The sequence below is a fragment of the Manis javanica genome, chromosome 2 (genome assembly GCF_040802235.1).
Source record: "Manis javanica isolate MJ-LG chromosome 2, MJ_LKY, whole genome shotgun sequence".
Taxonomy (NCBI): Eukaryota; Metazoa; Chordata; class Mammalia; order Pholidota; family Manidae; genus Manis; species Manis javanica.
The window spans coordinates 130,745,265-130,764,019 of NC_133157.1; the positions used below are offsets into that span (position 1 = coordinate 130,745,265).

The 18,755-nt window shown below is 44.8% G+C and overlaps 1 protein-coding gene across 4 annotated transcripts in view; it reads left to right on the forward strand.

The window, feature by feature from the left end:
* The first annotated feature begins 17,964 nt into the window (after positions 1–17,964).
* LOC108407238 (aldo-keto reductase family 1 member C15-like) overlaps positions 17,965–18,755 on the forward strand; it is a 44,126-nt gene continuing 43,335 nt past the window's right edge. For all 4 annotated transcript variants that reach the window (XR_012128141.1, XM_037013372.2, XM_037013373.2 and 1 more), the window contains exon 1: positions 17,965–18,119. Coding sequence is in view for 3 of the 4 variants with exons in the window: in XM_037013372.2 (XP_036869267.2) it covers positions 18,030–18,119 (90 nt within the window). In the remaining variant the exon portion in view is untranslated. The remainder of the gene's footprint in view (positions 18,120–18,755) is intronic.

Here is an 18,755-nt window from a genome sequence, read left to right on the forward strand (position 1 = left end):
TGGGTGGTGTTGCCCTGGTGAGGGAAAGGCAGGGCTCGATTTAGGGAGCTTCCGCCCTTGGATAAAAAGATGTCCAAGTGTTTCCACAGCAGCTGATGAAAGACTACCCTCTGTTCTTGCCTTACCTTGGCACCTTTGTAGAGAAGCAGTTGGCCATCAATGTGTCTGTCTCTTCCTGGACTCTGTTCTGCTCTGTTCATCTCTCTGTTTATCTTTTTGATATATGGCACTGCCTTCATTAGTGTACAAGTACAGTAAGTCTTGATTTGAGCCTATTTGAGTCTTCCAAATGGTGTCTTTATTAGTAATGTCTCTGCTATTCTACCTTATTTGCCTGGCCATCAGTTTGTCAATTTCTGTAAAAATTGTGGAGGAGTTTTTAGCAGGATTGCATTGAATGTAGAGAAACATTTTGGTAAGATATGTCAAGGAGTCAATTCTGAGTCTTCCAACTTTTGGATTGGATCTCTTGATGCATTTAGATATTCTTAACTCCTGATTGTCTTTATGTTGGTGAGTCTTTTTGTAAATTCCTTTTTCCTTTTTTGGGGGGGGATGGGTGCTTTTCTTTTCTCTGTCTTTATGCTAGAAGTTTTCCTCAAATGACTGTACTCCTGGCTATTTATTCACATTTAAGTGTGAAACATTCTAAATTGATATTGAAGTTATAGCCAATTGTGCTGTTGCAGTTTTAACTGGTTTTCAGTATTCCTTGGTGTCAGTTATTTGTCACAATACCATTAGTATGACTTGAGGATGAGAATTTGTATGTATTTTTTACAACTGAGACCTAAGGAAGGCAAAAGTGGAGGCTATGGGAACACAGATGGGACAGACTGGGGATGCCCAACATTCTTGGGTTCAAAAGAGCAATGTGAAATGTCCTGTGGTCATAAATAAAGTTGGAAGAATAGTGCAGAAATGACCACTCACCTGCAATGTGGTGCCCTTCAGTCTAGCAAACATTCAATGCTGCCATGAATAAGACATTAGACACCACCCAGACGAGATCATCCTTGTACACTCTGTGATCTTGATGTAGAATATGACAAGCAATGTGCACATGTATGAAGCATGGAAATTGGGCAAAGGGAGGAATCATTCTGTCTGGTATTCCTGTCTGCTGTCAAGTGGAAGGTCTTGATAATTTTCACAATTAATACAATTGCTGGCCAGGATTTCAAAAAGTGCCTTTGCTAGGTGAGCAGGGACACACTTCAAAGAGAGCATGTATGCAAAGATGTGCAGGCAAATAAAAGCAAGATGTGTTCAAGTACCAATGAGTGACATGATCATGCTGACATACAAAGTTTGCATAAAAGGAGATGAGATGCAAAAATGCTGTTAAGCATTTGAGAAGAGGCTGGGTACTGCTGTGTGGGACACCATGCTATGGAAGGTTGGAGGAGCTAGAGGCCAAATGAAAACTCAGTAGTCTAGATTAGTTCAAATATTCCAGCTATGAGACAATCACTGTCCCAGGTTCTGATGCCTTGCCATGACATTACTTAACTACTATTGATGATCTGACAGAGTTTTAGAATGTGAGATAGTAGAGGAAAGAAAAGCATTGTGATTTTTAAATAGAGAATCAGGTGGATAATATGCATGACAGGTCAAAACACATAAGAATTTCTGGCACCATTTTATAATTAATTACTAAATGAATGGTTTCAGAGCACTTAGGAAAGGAATTGTAATTACTAGGACCCAGCTTATACTTTTACTTGGCATTAAGCCTGACAAAATAACTTCTTATTTTTCTTTGACATAGTCTTAATGGTGCAGGGCATGCTGTAGACCTAGTAGAGCATCTGAATTTCACCTCAGCTTTAGGAAGATGCAGAAATGCGGGCTTGAATTAAGACAATTATTTGGGTGATGTGTAGAATGCTTTTACATAATGGAATTAATTGGCTGAAGTTGGCCTATAGAATGGTTTTCTGTAAAGTGCCAGGTCTTTGTCTTCATGCCTGTAAATCTTTAGTATGTTCATCAAATTTGCAGATGACAAAATTAGGAGGTGGAGGAAAGACATTGAAAGACAGCAACCAGGATAACAAAAGGATTTAAAATCCAGTATTAGACTAGCTAAGGTAATGGGGTTGATTGGCCAGAAGGAACTACTCAGAGTAGGTAGGTAGATATTCAAACATCTTAACACATTTCCTGTTAAAGGTTTGTTAGACAGTACGTGGGTTCTATTTCAGTTACCTGGAAGTGATTATTCAGTACTTGGATTTCTAGGTTTCACCCCATGTATGCTGAGGTAGTCAGTTTGGGACAGATTCTACAAATCTGCAGGTTATCTATGAATGACTCTGCATTGGATTTATCATTTTTACTACTATTAATTTACATGAAGACAAAGGAATGGCTGATATTGGCAGACACATTATGGCTAAAACTAGGAAGAACAATCTGATAGTTAGAGGTACCTAAACGTAGAATTCTTTGCTCCACGAGGTAGTTCCTTTCTGCCCTTGAAGAGATTCAAGCATCCTTTGATGTTACTCCACAAAGGACATTGAGTGCAAGCTTAGTGGAACAGGGGGCTGATTGAATTTGACCCCTGTGTGGTCCCTGCTGACCTTGATAGTCTCTTACGGGAAAATATCATTAAATACCTATGAAACACCCATGGGACTGACAATAGAACATCCCCACTCTCAGGGGCTGCTTGGGCATTTATCAGTCAGCTACTGAGCTTGGCCGAGTCACATCCAGTGGTCTCCATCACCTGCTTCCTCCTGTCCTCACCACTTCTAGGGCATGGACAGTAGAGTAAGAGGCAGGGAGAACAGGAAGGAGAGAGGAATGTGATTGAAGAGGCTAGATCAGATAAGAAGAGGGAGGAGAAAAAACCCCAGGTAAGAGTTCAGGAAATGTAGGTTCTACTCCTGGCTCCCTGTGTAGAGAGGGTAATGCTTGAAAGGCCATTCAGCCTCTGTGGCCCTTACACGATACATCCATATACCAAATGACATGCCAAATCGAGTAGAGGTCTTCATTATACTATTTTTGAAATGGTAACTAATAAGCAATCTCAAAGAGGACTGAGCATGAGCCAACGATGACAGGCATGCCCTAAACTAGACAGCATGTCACAAACAATTGACATTGCTCTGGATATACTCACCTGAATTGTAAATTAAAAAACTTCAAGCAAACAAAGAAACACAGAACCCAGGCACCTCCTATGTACCTCTGGGCAAGTTGCTTTTCCTCCGTGACTCAGTTTTGTCAAACAAGGAAACAAAGCAGGGGTTAAGGCTGCTTCTCTGGCCTGGGGACTGGGAGGAGAGTGACTGTACATCTCTGGTGGAAAAAGAAAATGTAACTACTTGGGAAACAGTGTGGCAGTTTCCTGACAAGGTGAACATATACTCACCTTATAAGCTCGTGATTCCACTCCTGTGAATCTTCAGGTCCACCCAGAGGAAAGGAACGCTTACCTTCAAGGACGTGTACACGAATGTCCACAGCAACAGTGTATTCCTGAGAGCCAAACATGGGAACAATCCAAATGCCATGAGATGAATGTAGCAACACGATGTGCCCATCCACAGCGTGGGCCACTTCTCAGTGATAACTGGGAGCAGACTCTTGGTACATGCAGTGATGTGGATGGAGCTCACAAGGTTCTGCTAAGTGAGAGAAGCCAAACACGAGCGGCTACACAGCGTGTGATTTCCGTTCCATGAGACGTGTGGAGGAGGCACAACTCTACAGACACATCACAAGTTGCACAGCACTGGGGCTTGAGAGCAGTAAATGCCTTCCAAGGGGCACGGGACACCTTCCTGGGGGTGATCGAGGTGTTCTGAAACAGGACTGTGGGGATGACTGCAAAACTCTCTAAACCCACTGCAACTCATTGAATGATACCTTTAGAATGGGTGACCTTCATGGTATTCAATTACACCTCCATAAGGCTGCTGAAAAATATCAGTAAACATTGCTGTTGTTACTACTATTCCTACAAATCCAGGTTTGGTCGAACCTTCCTGTGGCGTGAAAACCAGGAACCGTGATGGTCGCAGGAGCCGCAGCCGCCAGCAGACTCTGCCCTCAATCGGGATAGGTGCTCCTGGGTTTGAGCAAGAGACCTGGGTCTCCTCACATCTTTAGGGTGTCTCCTGATGACTCTATTGGATGCTGGGCACCTCTTTCTTTCCAAAGTTTCTGCATTGTATCACCTCCTGGGAGAGAAGAAAATTCAGCCTGCTGGAATCAGTAAGCTTTTTGGCATCAATGGCAGAGTCCCTTTGTTTGATATCTAAAGGCATTTCGTGGCTCATTCCCCAGCAACTAGCACAAACTCCATGGTAAGGATTCTCCTGAAACTGGTGTGAAGGATATGGAATCATAAACTGGTCCCAGCTCTGCACTGTAGAAAAGACAGCCTTTCTGTTTGACGGGTTCCCCTGGCCCTACAGGTGACAAAGCCATGGACACTCCAATTCCTGATGGTTTTTCTAGACCCAATGGGTAGTGTCATTCCTTTAGCTTTCTTTTTTATGCCTGATGCTCTGGCTAGGAGTTTCAGTATTTGTTAACTAAGAGCAGTGAGAGTGGGTATCCTTGTGTTGTTTCTGCTCATAGAGGAAAATCTTTCAGCTTTTTACTGTTGCCTATGATGTTAACCATGGGCTTGTGTCAGGAGCCGGTCCAAACCGCCAGCCTGATGACACAGTCCGGGCAGTCGGATGGAAGGGACTGCACAGCGGCCTTCCCAGACGAGCAACACCCATGTCCCTCCTGCTCCAAATGTCTCTCCTAATAAATTTGTTCATTTCGGTTTCAAGTCAAGCTGCCCCTTCAGGGAAGAGGCCATATCTAATTCCCCCTGAAGATTTTAGGTACTGGCTCTAAAGGAAATTGGAAAAAACCACTACTGTCCTTGTGACTACCCCTAATGATGGGAAAGTGAGACCCCAGGAGTATTGGACCCAAGTTTATGGGAAAAAAAGATATGGAAATTTACCTGGGTTCAGGTTCCTTCCCCCACCCCTACGTGGCTTCCAAATAACATATTTAATGATTAATGGCGACAGGTGGGTACAGAGAACAAATGATATTCTTTGGCTAGCCCACCAAAGAACAACCTGGTAAACTGTAAAACAAATGAGAACAGGGCATTACCTAACTCTAGATCAGAAAAATCTCCCTTGCAAGTCTTACTGAAAATGGGTCCGAGACACAGTCCATTAAATTTGTCCCTGCCTGCCAAAAGGTCTTCTTTTAGAGAGAGCCACTTTCTTTCCTACCAGAGATGAAGAATGGGAGTATAGCTATGAAAGAATGAGGGTCCTACATAAAAATAATAGAATAGAGAACTTCAGATAGTCATCTCTAAAGAAACCAAGAGTCTGGTACCTACCTAACCTTTGTAAGATTTTCTGGCCGTAATAACTAAAAACGAAGCTTACTTAGAAACATGTTAACTGCTAAGACCTACCACATGATGTAATCTCATTCTCCAAATTCATTTCGGTTTCAAGTCAAGCTGCCCCTTCAGGGAAGAGGCCATATCTAATTCCCCCTGAAGATTTTAGGTACTGGCTCTAAAGGAAATTGGAAAAAACCACTACTGTCCTTGTGACTACCCCTAATGATGCTATGTGTCAATTAAATGATTAATATCTGTACTTTATTTTATATAATCAAAGAGTATATAATCAAGCTGCTTCTTTTCATTAAAGGCCAGGCTCAGCTTTTGTTAGTGTCTGTGTCCTCACTCATTCATTCAGTCGCCGATGCTGTTCATCCTTCAGGGACTCCTGGACTTGCTGGAGCTGGACTCCAGCAGGCTTGGGATATATGGCCTTTATCATGTTGAGATAAATTTCTTCTGCACTTTGTTTGTTGAGTTTTTATCATGAATGGATGCCTAATTTTGTCAAATACTTTCTCTACATCTATTGAGATGATCATGTGATTTTTATCTTTCATTCTGTTAATGTGATGTATCACATTTATTGATTTGCATCCACTGACCTCTCCCTGTACCTCAGGGATCATTCCCTCTTGATCACTGTATGATCCTTTTAATGAACTGCTTGATATTTTTGCTCATAGTTTCTTGTGAATTTTTGCATTTATGTTCAAACAGGGACATTGACCTGTCGTTTTGGTTTCATGTAGTGTCCTTACCCAACTCTGGCATCCTGGTAATGCTAGAGTCATGAAATGAGTTTGTGGGTGTTCCCTCCTTTTCAGTATTTTGGAAGACTTTGAGATGAATTGGTGGTAATTCTTCTTTACATGCTTGACAGAATTCACCAAGGAAACATTCTGGTCTTGAGCTTTTTTTGCTGGGAGTTTTTAAAAAAATTATAGATTAATCTCCTTACTTGCTGTTGGTCTTTTCATATTTTCCATTTCTTCATGAGTCAGTCTTGAAGGTTGCATGTTTCTAGGAATTTATCCATTTCTTCAAGTTTGTGAAATGTGTTGGCCTTGAATTATTCATAGCAGTCTCTTCTGCTCCTCTGCATTTCTGTCATCAGTTATGTCTCCTCTTTATAATTTTATTTATTTGTACCCTCAACTTTATTGGTTAGTCTAGTGAAAGATTTGTCAATTTTGTTAACATTTGTCTTAAAGGATTGGACTCCATCTCAATGAAATATAAATATCAGGGAAGACAGTTTCTTGTCCCCTTATCAACTCTAAGCTACAATTGCCTGTTGCCATAGAAGATTCATTTTTCCTCTGGAGAGAGGCAACTAAATAGCACAGATAGTTGCCCCATTGCCAGCTAAATTTAGAATTCAACTATGAAATAATATGTAGTAAATGGTTTTGTGAAGCCCTCTTTCCTGAGGACAAGTTATCATTTATCTTGAGGATAAATTTGCTTAGATATAGAAAAGGATGACATTTCATTCTGCCTTTGTGATGTCATTGGCAGATTACCTATGATGTTCATTACAGGCTGGTTTAATGCATATTCAATAATGAAACCATTTGCTTTCATTTCTATATGTGTGGAGAGAGTTTTCTGGGTGATCAGTCAATTTTATTTTTAATTTTGTCCTGAACATAAGTGAAGAGAAGATTGACAATCAATTTCCCAAGTAAAATAAGATTGCCGTTGGATGTCAGCATGGGCCCACAGTTTCCACCTTCAATGACAGAGAACCACCTTCCCGGTCCAAGGTCCTCCTGAGGACTGCCATTAATGCCTCGTACCACTGGTATGTGGAACCCCTTTGTCTATCTTCCCACCCTCCTCTCACTGAGGTTGCCAGGTCAGCCTTGGCTCCCAGAATCCTGTGAATAGTTGAGAACCCACATTCTTCAATAGGTTCAAGAGCAGTGCATTGCATATTTGATTAATACCTGGCACTGCATTTTGTAGGACATTTGAAGAGTATGCCTGTGTTTTGGCACCCCAGACTTTCTGTCTCATTGCTATCAAGAATACCACTGTACCCCTCTTACAGAAATACTGCTGATTGACAGTGAACATGTTAGGCAGAAGAATAGATATGAGTAGTTAGAGGGAGAATAGACCAATAAAGTCCACCAAAAGGGGACTCAAAGAGTTAACCAGATAAAAGCAGAGAGCAAAAATATTCACAGAATTAATAAATTCATCAGTTGAAGCTTTAAAGATCAGGAGGAACTTGAAATGTCCAGGTGTTCCCTGAGATAAACAAAAGTATCTGAGAGTAGCCCAAGTCTTCATTGTGTCAATGAGATCATACCATTGTAAGATTTACTTTAGCCTGCTAAAAGGCCCAGCTTATTCTTTAATTTAACCTATGTGCTGTTAATTCCTCCTCCTCCATCCCCTCATAAAGTAATTTTGTAACCAGGGCAGGAGACAAGCATCAGAATTAATTTTCCAAAAAAGCCCAGATATAAACAGTATAGTAAGAACAGGAGAGATTTCCTCCTAAGGCTAAGATTCCATTTTAAAAACCAGGGAGTTAAGAAGTAAGATTCTTAATGTATTCTTTAGTAAATAGACAATAACTCAAGCCACATTAAAGCAAGGCAAACAGTCTTAACTGAACTATGTCCCCAGAGAGAAGCCACTATCCTGGGGAGGAAGCAAATCAATAAACTTCTTGTGTTCAGTTTATTTAGCAGAATTAGCTGGAGGACTTAGAAGAGAAGAGACATGCTGTCTCTCACCAGAGATAAGCATCCTGAGACCACCTGACAAGTCTACACCCCCTGGCCCTTTGTCACGTTCCTGAAAAATCCTTAAAAGCCCATAAAACCTCAGACCCCAAACCCTTAAGCACGCCCCCTCTCTGAGGTTTCCCACACTCCCCTTTCTTGGAGTGTGTGACTCACTCTGTCCTACTTCAGATACGTAGGGAGGGGCTGCTCAGAGCTCTGATCTGGGGCTTGCAAGTTCCTGTTACCTGGGTGCCCCTGACAGGACTGTAGCTGTACAGTCATGTTCCTAAGCAGCCTGCCTAAAAATCTCTTTTCTTTGCCTTTGGAAAATTCTCAGAACATAGTCTCACTCCATCCAGTGCTCTGCAGCTCCCCCAAATACTGGGGTGGTAGGGTCTTAGTTCCCATGCCATACACATTCAAGTGGACACGGGAAGCCAGGTGACACCAGCTTCAGGAGTTGGCAAGGGATTATGCCCTTAGGCTGAGCAGCAGTTCAATGAGCTTCTCTTTCCTACATTTTTCCTTCCTCTCTGCTTTATTCAAGTAAACCTGCCTTTATCTACCTTGACAAAGGCCTGCTCCTCTCTTGGAGTACATTCAACTAAAACTTTTACTCTGCTTCACTACTGTGTCTCTGCCCTTCAATTCTCTGTTGTGGTGAGGACAAGCACCCCGGAAAATAAACTCAATGGCCCCTAACAAACAGAGGCCTTTGATGGCATGTTCGCAGTTTCAAAAACACAAGCTGGCTCACCTTGCTTCTCTGTGTCACATAGATTCTCTCTTTAGAAACCATTTGTTGGAATTAGTCTCATAAAATGAAGCCATTGTTTTTTAAACCCTTCTATTTCCTCCAGCTATCTCCAGTGTTTCTGAGGGTGGTGTCCCCTGCACAGGATCCAGGGAGTGGGGTCACTGGCCAGGGATCTCTTGGTATTCTTATGTTTCTAAGACCTGTTATCCAGTGTGTCTGCATTTGGCATGGAAATCAGAAAAGATGAAGGAAAATAATGGCAGTCCTAGAAGTAGCTGGTTTACCCTGAAAATGGCTAGAGACTGGTATGTTGATGACTGAGGGTAAACCCCTCATGTTCCCTCCTACCGCCAGCTGCATTCAGCAGCACAAAGCCAAAGCTCAATAGCCAAAAAAAAGCTGTGTGAGGACAGCAGATCCTAAATGGCTTGTGTGTGATTGTGGGTAAAATTGCAATATTTCCAGAATCTCTCACCTGGCTTTAGTTCATCTGCATATCAATAGACGTTTCCAAGGGTGGAGAGAAATAGCCCATCTCCATATCAATAGGTATGTACATGGTCATGTGAGGGTTTATCTGGACCAGAGAGGTTGGGTGGAGCTCTTCTGCTGCAGCCAGGTCAAGAAAGAGATGGGATGACTGCTTGTTACAAATAAATGAGTTTCTTAAATTTTATTTCTCCCTTTGAATGATTTTGGTTTCAAAGGTATTTTGCCCCAGGATTTTCCCTGGGAGTTACAGTGATGCGTGTGTGAGAAGATCGAACAAAATCTTTTCTGTGCACATATATTTATTTATTTGTATGGCCCTTGCTGTCTCTCCTTTCATCTCTCAGACTTCTCAGAGCCTGTGGTTGCAATGTACTGTGGTCTCTGAAGGCTGTTGCATCAGAGTTCCTCTGCATCTCATTTGTCTCTTTGGGGTTAGGTTAGTTATCTCTTCAAACTGAATGTGTAAGACCTTCTCCAGGAAACATACTTGACCTTGTGCATGGTTGGGCTGCCCTGCTCATTGGTCAAACTGGCTCAGCCCTCACATAACCTGTTCTCCATCCTAAGCACTAGATCATGAGAGGCTGAGAAACACTCAGAGTAAATAGGAAATCCAGTTTGTGGTAAAACAAACCTTCTGTTTACTGATGGAATGCAGCTCTTCTCAGAACATCTTTTAGCCTTTCTCATGACTTCCAGAGAGCTATCTAGCTGCACAATGTTCTGTAGATGTTGAGCAACCTGACTCTGCCTCTTTGTCAGGTCCTGTTTCAATAACAGATCCACTCACCTTCTTGCCTTCTCTTATTTGTCCCCCCTGAGGCTTTACCACACAGGTTGACTTGGTGCAGGACATATTTGATTAGCCCTTGGCTGTGCATTCCGTATGCAATACAAGTGATGAAATACTCAGAAAGTTCCCAAATCCCTCTCTTTCTCCAGGTTTGGAGGGAAGCCAAGGAAGCCAAAGAGACAAAGTTTCTGTTAAGGGCTCAAGAATATAAAGGAATCACAAGGTGCTTAGATGTTTGAGATTAAAACAATGTAACAGTGTATCCCTCCCCCACCTGGACTCAGTGGTATGGAACAGCTTGTTAATCATAGTCATGGAAGCCCATTAGTTTATAATATGGTATCCAGGTAACCTTTATAGAAATAGATTAAAATATAACTGGCATCCTGAATACACCTATAGTGACCTGATATCTCCTACTGCAACAGTTTCTGGGTGCTGACTCTCCCCTTAGCTTTGTAATAAATGTATAAAAGCCATGGCCCTGCTGTACTCGGGGCTCAGACCTTTGGAGATCACTCTCCTCTGAGCCCACCAGTGAAATAAACCTCCACCCTCTAAGACCTCCTAGTGCCACTTGGTTCTTCCGTCAGTGATCCAGTCCAGCTTTTCTGGTTTTCTGTAACATTTTTGGTTCCCTAACTGGGAAACCCAACCACACTAGCCCATTGTTGCCACTGGTTTGGGAGAACAGCGGGCGGTGACAGCATGGGGTGACTGCAGCGGAGAAGGCCCGCCCTCCCTGAGCTTTTGGCAGTCTCCTGCCCAGCCACCTCAGACAGGCCCCTGCTGCACTGTTCCCGCCATATTTGAGGAGGTTTGGCAGGTGAGGACCTGGTTCCGACATCAGATTATGGTAGGGCCCCAGGGCCCTAAACCCAGTCAGACCCACCCTTTGGGACAGAAGGGGAGCCTAATTGCCTCCTGGAGACCTCTTAGAGGACTCACAGGTAGAGATTCCCAGGGAAGAAATGTCTAAACTCTGGTCTGGTGTGTGAGTGACTGGGCAGGGCAGCTGAAGACATTTAGCTTGCACTGAATCTGTGATTCCATGGCCTGCACCGCAGGATCTGAGTGGGTCCTCATCCACATTCACGACCAGCTGCCACAGCATAATGGTTACTCAGCTTCAGCTGACCTGGTCCAGGGCTAATACAGGTGCACCTTAGTCAAGGCTGGCCAAAGTCTCCAAGAGGAGCGTGAATGGATGGGCATCTGACTGGTCGCCTCTCTAAAGGAGGCACCCCTCCCTTGTCTGACTTTGTGGCACTGTCTCACAAACACATCATGGGATCTGGGCACAGCAAAGCCACAGTTCTTGGAACCATGACCAAAAATTTTAATAAGGAATTTCAGGGAGATTATGGAGTAAATATGACCCCAGCAAGTTAAGGACCTTGTGTGAATCTGACTGGCCCACCTCTGATGTAGGGTAGCCTCCAGAAGGAACCCTAGATGTCCCAACAGTTCACCGAGTCTGGCGGGTCATCACTGGAGATCCAGGTCACCTGGGTCAGTTCCCATATGACTCCTGGTTAGGAGTTGCCCAGACACTTCCCCCTTGGGTGCAATTTCTGGCAACCGGCAGGGACAAAGTAGGGTCTTAATTGCTTCAACAAAGCGGCCTACAAAAGACCAACAAAAGCCTGAGTCTCCACAAAGTTTTGCCAGTGATCCAAAGGAAGAAACAATATTGCTCCCACCTTACGCGCCCCCAAGGCCATCAGCACCCAGTCCTCCAGTCCCAGACACTCCTCTACCATCGGTCTCCCTGTCACCTCCAGGTCCAGCGGACCCACTCTCCCCCAGACCAGCAGCCAGACTGCACCCTTGACTCAGTGCAGGTGCCCTTCAGATGCCGGTACGAGAGACAAAGGAGCCCGAGAGGCGTGATGAAGACAGGACCACCCAGCACAGCTAGTCCATGCTCTACTATCAACCCTTCTCCACAACTGACCTCCTCAACTGGAAGCACAACACCCTGTCATACTTGGAAAAGCCACAAAAAGGAGCCAGCCGCCAAGAGCGGGAAAGCCTAGAACCCCCCTAGCCAGGGACTGTAAAGAGAAGAGGCATTGGAAAAACAAGTACCCCAACCAAGGAAAAGCCCCAAAGCCCAGACATTACTGGGAAAAACCTCATAGGGAAAGGCTCACTGGCTTGGCAGGAACAGACTCAGATTGACAAGCACCGGGCTCTCTCACTCTTGGCCCCCTTGATCCCACGGTCAAAATGAAAGTGGGGGTCAAAACATAACTTTTATGGTTGACCCTGAGGCAGAACACTCTGTGGTCACCCTCCCTGCAGCCCCCTTCAGCAGAAGGACTGCAACTATTCTCAGAGCCACCAGGACAAAGCAGTTCAGCAGCACTTCTGCCAAGCTCATCAGTGTAAACTTGGGGGCCACAAGGTCTGACAATAATTTCTCTACACCAGCCTCAAACTAAATCCAGGGCAAGAAAATCCAGGTCCCCTCATACTGGCAATATCCACACCCAGGGAAGAGAAATAGAGGCTATTCCATACCCAGGCCCCCTCAAGTAGCCCACCTGAATTCAGAGCTCCCTTCCCCTCAGTATGGGCTAAAGACAACCCACCTGGACTGGCCCATAATCAAGCCCCTGTCATTGTAGAGTTGCTGCAGGGGCCACAGAGATAGCAGCAGTCTGCCTCTAGCTGGTCCCCCAAAGTGAGACCTTGTTTGCCTTTGAATGGACTGAACCAGATATAGGGTGGCAGATGCAATTAACATGGATGCAGCTTCCACAAGGGTTCAGGAACTCACCTACTCTCTTTGGAGAGGCGTTGGCTGCAGACCTCACCAGCTTTCCGAGGGAAGCCATGTGCTGCGCCCTCCTGCAGTATGTAGATGACCTCCTCCTTGCCAGTGACACCCAAGATAACTGTACAGAGGGCACAAAGGTCCTCCTGCAACTCCTGTCAGACTTGGGATACCAAGTCTCATGGAAAAGGCCCAAATCTGCCAGCAGCAAGTCTGGTACTTGGGCTTCCTCATCACCCAGGAGAAAGGGCACTAGGGCCGGAGAGGAAAAGAGTCATTACCTCCTTACCACAGCCCCAGACAAAGAAAGGCAAACGAGAATTTCTGGAGGATGCAGGGTTCTGCTGAATCTGGATTCCGGGATCCTTGGCAATGGCAAAACCTCTCTACAGCCTCCTAAGGGACCAGATCGAGAGCCCCATTGTCTGGACAAAAGAAGCAAAAGCCTCTTTCCTAGAAATAAAGGCTGCTTTAGGACAGGCACCAGCCCTAGGCCTGTCAGATATAGAAAAGTCTTTCAATCTCTTTGTACATGAAAAGGAAAAGGTGGCCCTTGGGGTTCTCACACAGATTATTGGTCTCTGGCAATGGCTGGTCTCATACCTGTCAAAGAAACTGGATCCAGTTGCAGCAGATGGTCACCCTGCTTCAGGGCACTGGCAGCCACAGATCTACTCATTAAGGAGGCAGACAAACTTACCCTGGGACAAAAACTCAATTCTACATTGCAAAGGACACCAAATGGGAAACGACCCTATAACACAGGGAAATTGTCTGGCAGATGAAGCAGCTAAAGCAGCAGCCAGTAAGGAGACAGGTAAAGCTACTTCCCTCACCATGACCCTACCAAAAAAACTGGGCCATGGCTGAAGGAGCCACCCTAACCAAGAAAGGGTGGTGGGTGCTGCCTGATGGACACATCTCTGTCCCAACTGCTATTGGAAGGCACCTAGTCAGTGAGTACCATCAGTTCACCCATCCAGGAAAAACTGCACTAGAAGCTTTCCTCAAAAAGCAATACTACATCAGCCAGTTGCCAGCATTCTGTCATGCAACAAGTGAGTGGTGCATGACTTGTGCCAGAAATAATGCTCAATCTGTACCGTGACCCCTGTGAGGCATCCAAAGGGAGGTAGTTGCCCCCTTTGAAGACCTAGAAATAAACTTTACAGATGTCAGGCCAAGCAGAAAACTCAGATACCTCCTAGTAATAGTGTGTACATACTCTGAGTGGGTCAAAGCCTTCCCAACTAGAACAGAACAAAGCCAGAAGGTAGCCAAAGTTCTCCTGGGGTGATTGTGCCCCAGTTTAGCCTACCATCTACGATTCACAGTAGTAATGAATCTGCATTTGTAGCAGACACAGTACAAATTTTAACCAAATCTCTCAACACCAACTGCAAACTTCATACCACCTACAGGCCCCAGAGTTCAGGGGAAGTGGAGTGAATGAATCGTACCCTCAAGGGAACCCTAGCCAAGTTCTGTCAAGAAACTGGCCTTCCATGGCCAGACCTACTACCCCTGGCCCTCCTGCATGCCCATTGCAAAAACCTTTCCCTCTTTTAAATTAGTATATGGACGGCCTTCCCCCATGTCTAGGAAGCCTCCCAGGGAACCTACACCAAATATGAGATAAGGGGGCAAGGGAACAGCTCCAAGCCTTAGGAGCTACCCTAAATAAGCTACAACAGTACACCATAAAAAAGATCCCATATCTCCTTGGGGACCCCAGTACATTCCCTCCATGTAGGTCAAAGATTGGAGAAAAGACTCCCTTAAGCCTCAGTAAACTGGGTCTCACATTATTGTTCTAACCACTCCTACTGCCCTCAAGGTTTCAGGCATCACTCTGTGGGTCCATCATTCCAGAGTAAAGAAGGCCCATCATGATGAGGAAACAATACATCAGTAGAGAGCCCAGCTAAGCCACAAGAAGTCCCTCTGCTTCTGCATCCAACGAGAGTCCTCTGACTAATAAACACCTGCACGCCATGAACCCCGGCCCTCACCAATGTGGGATCTCTCATCCTGGGAATTGACTCTCCGCCATGCCCCTTCTGATTAGACTGTCCCCCACGGAGTTGTCCTTTCCATTGTTTATTGGGTAACATAGGTTGTGCTGCTGCGCTCGCTTGCCTCTCTTAACTTTAGTCTCGGGTCTCAGCCTGTCTAACTTCCCTGTATCTCCAAATAAGATATTTCTCCCCAATACTGCTCTTTAATGTTGTCTCCATACCTGCTTGAACTATGCCTAACTGCCCAAACAGTGGTGGGACAGGAGCACCCTGCATTGTACAATTTTATGCTGTCATCAGGCCATGATCAAACCTGGGGGATCTGTACTTTGATCCCCATGACATGCCTGGATTATCCCTGGCAGGAGCATCACCCCACCCAGGTAAAAAATGGCAGTGAAACCCTAGCTTATTTCCCATGCTACATTAGAATCAAAGACAGCATGCTTCATGGCTACCATAATTCTATCGTAAACCAAGATGATGCCCTCTAAAACAAATTATTTAAAGGGACATGAGAGGGGGGAATGAAGAGGAAATATTCAGAAAATTCTCAAATCCTTCCCTCTCTCCAGGTTTGATAGGAAGCCAAGGAAGCGAAAGAGACAAAGTTTCTGTTAAGGTTTCGAGAATCTAAAGGAATCACAAGGTGCTTGGGTGCTTACACTGTATCTCTGCGCCCCACCCCACCCCCCTGCCCCACCAGGACTCAGTGGTATGGAAGAGCTTATTAATCATAGTCACAGAGGCCCATTAATTTATAATATGGTATCCGGGTAACCTTTATAGAAATAGATTAAAATATAACTGGCATCCTGAATGCACCTATAGTGACCTGATATCTCCTACTGCAACAGTTTCTGGGTGCTGACTCTCCCCTTAGCTTTGTAATAAATGCATAAAAACCATGGCCCTGCTGTCCTCGGGGCTCAGACCTTTGGAGATCACTCTCTTCTGAGCCCACCAGTGAAATAAACCTCCACCTTCCAAAATCTCCAAGTGCTGCTTGGTTCTTCTGTCAGCAGTCCAGTCCAGGTTTTCAAGTTTTCCATAACACAAGGAGAGTAGAACTTTGACCTGCTTGAAGGGTTAACATCTTGCAGTTTCTGCTTCCTTGTTATCAAAAATACAACTCAAGCCCTTTTCAGAAATACTGCTGAATCACAATGAACAGAGGCTTTTGACAGCTCTGGGTCACTCGGGTTCTCTAGGGGCCTTCGCGGTGACGTCTAAGCATTCACTGCCTTGGCCCACGCATCACACACCAGCTTTCCCTCTGGAGGGAGGAAGACAGTTTGGGCTCCTGGTCTCTGCTCCTTTCTGTCACTTTCTCCTTCCATCATCCAGATCCCTGAGTTCAAGAGGAAAGGAGAAGCCACACGGGCATCTGCTTAGACTGGCATGATGCTTTCCTTCCCACTGCAGGCCCATTACACTTTACTGTCAGGGGACAGTGTCTCTGTATATTAATTCTCAACTGTGTCTGCATTAAATAGAAGAGGTTTCTTACAATATTCTGTTGGTTAGAAGCATGTCCCAAGTACTAGCCACACTCAAGGAGAAGAAGTTACACATAGGCATGGCTCCCAGGAGACAGGCATCACTGGGCCCTCTTGCCATGTGCACCTACTCCTCTGATGGACCCCGACCTCCCTGAGAGCATCCTATCCCACTGGCAGACTTTGAGAAATCTTAGAAAATGGGAGAGTTCTCTGAAGCAAAGGATAATCATTGTTCTTGTTATAAAAGGAAGATGTAGTTTGAAAATCATATTCTGAAAGGCATGACAACAATCTAAAATTGTTTTAAGTTAGTGTTTAAATCCCAGTTTTATGAAAACTCTTAAAAGAGAAGCAGAGAGCATGATAGCCTGATAGGACTTTTAACAATGAAATATACAGTGTATATTCATCTAATTTGTGCTGACACCTTGTTGAGATAAATACTAAATCCATGGAATAATAGAATCAGGCAGAATTTTGACCTTGAGCAGCCAGAGGGATAGGTTGGAAAGAATAAGATAAAATCCAATGCCACAAGCTGGGGGTGGCTCTCAAGTACTAAGTGCACAAATATGAGAAGAGGGAAGCATGGCATAATAGTAACAGTAAATAAAACACTGTTCAGAGGGCTTTATTAGCAGAGTTCCTTATCAGTGAGAGTGTAGTTTCACTAATATGGCTTGTTGGACTGCATTCATAGAAGCCAGAATAATGTGGACGCACAGGGCAGAGTGATTCAGCCCACCCGGCGAGGTTGCAGAGGCCCTTGTGTAGGATGTGGGCAGGGCGCCTGGCATTAGGGTCACCAGGCGTTCGTGAGGCTGAAGGGAACGAGGGGATATCAAGGAGGCTGTCCCAGGAGGAGGCAGTAGCTGATACACGGCCAAAACTACACAAAGGTGTCCTGGAGCTCAGACAGCTGTTTTGCTGATAGAAACATTCAAAGAAACAAGACAGAGAATCCAAAGGTGGAATGAGGTCTGATCCAGAGAAAAGGATAATGAAATTTCTTAAGGAAGTTTGTTGCATGTGTGCTCAGGACCAGGTATGTGGCTCTGTTCAAGGAACTCTGGATAACATCTTTTTTGGTGGACATTTTGGACCAAATGAAGGGTGAGGATCTTAACTAAATTCCTGAGGTACAATTAGTCTTTCGAAATGACCAGCCTAATGATTATTTTGCATCATGTAAAGTAAATATGATATCATTATCAGGGACAAATTGGCACGGTAATTTTTTTTAAACTTAGAGTTAAGGGTAAGCAATGCTGAAGGGAGTAGTCAAACTCCTGTGCTGTGCATGAAATTTCTGTTGCCATTTTGTGAGATATGCCTGCAGAGACTAGAAATAGTTACAAGGAAGTCAGTAGGCTGCATACGGTTTCATTTCCCAATCCCTGTGGCTTTGATCCCAGCCCCGCCTCTCGTTGCACTGGGTATAAATAAAGAAAGCTGGAGCTTTGACTCCTCCTTGCCTCTCAGTCAGGGAAGGGAGGGAAGGGAGGGAAGGGAAGGAAGGCAATCAGCACAGCCAGGCCTGAGCTCCATGATGGACCTCAAGCACAGCCGTTCTGTGAAGCTTAATGATGGGCACTTCATGCCGGTGCTTGGATTGGGCACTGGTGCTTCTGACGAAGTAAGTAGAAGCCAGGCAACTGGAGGGTTGAATGGAAATAGCCAATGAAAGGTGGTCAGCAGCTGCATGTGCCCACACCTGGGACACCCTGGGTGGCTTGGAGGGACCCGCTGAGCCTCCATTTCACAATCTCCCTTTGCACTGAATGAGACAAGCTAGTGACACTGTGGATTCAGAGCAAATCATTTTGAGGGTGGATTCTCTTTATTTTTATTATTATTATTTTGGTTACTGAAAGTATATTGGATGCTTGCCATGTATTTTGGGCACTTGGCATGACTTACCTTTAATTGTGGAATAACTGCGCTGGGTAAGTACTGTCCCTCTTCTTCTTTCTTACATGTTTAAAATCCAAGCTCAGACTCCTCTTCCCACACTTAGTAACCAACTGAGGCAGAGCCACTCTGCCTTCTGCTAGAAACACCTGGTAGGCAGGGGCCCAGGAGGAAAGGAACCCCCACAGGACCATGTGGTAGCAGCTTTGCTCTCAGTGTGTTGGTGCAGGAGGTTTTATATCACAGAAACCTTTGTATGTGAAGAAGGCACTATTCCTGCAAGGGTTAGGTGTTTGCAAAGGAAGATGGGGGGGCACAGAGAGCAATGGAGATGGAATCGGTCTTGTCACCAAATGTATTA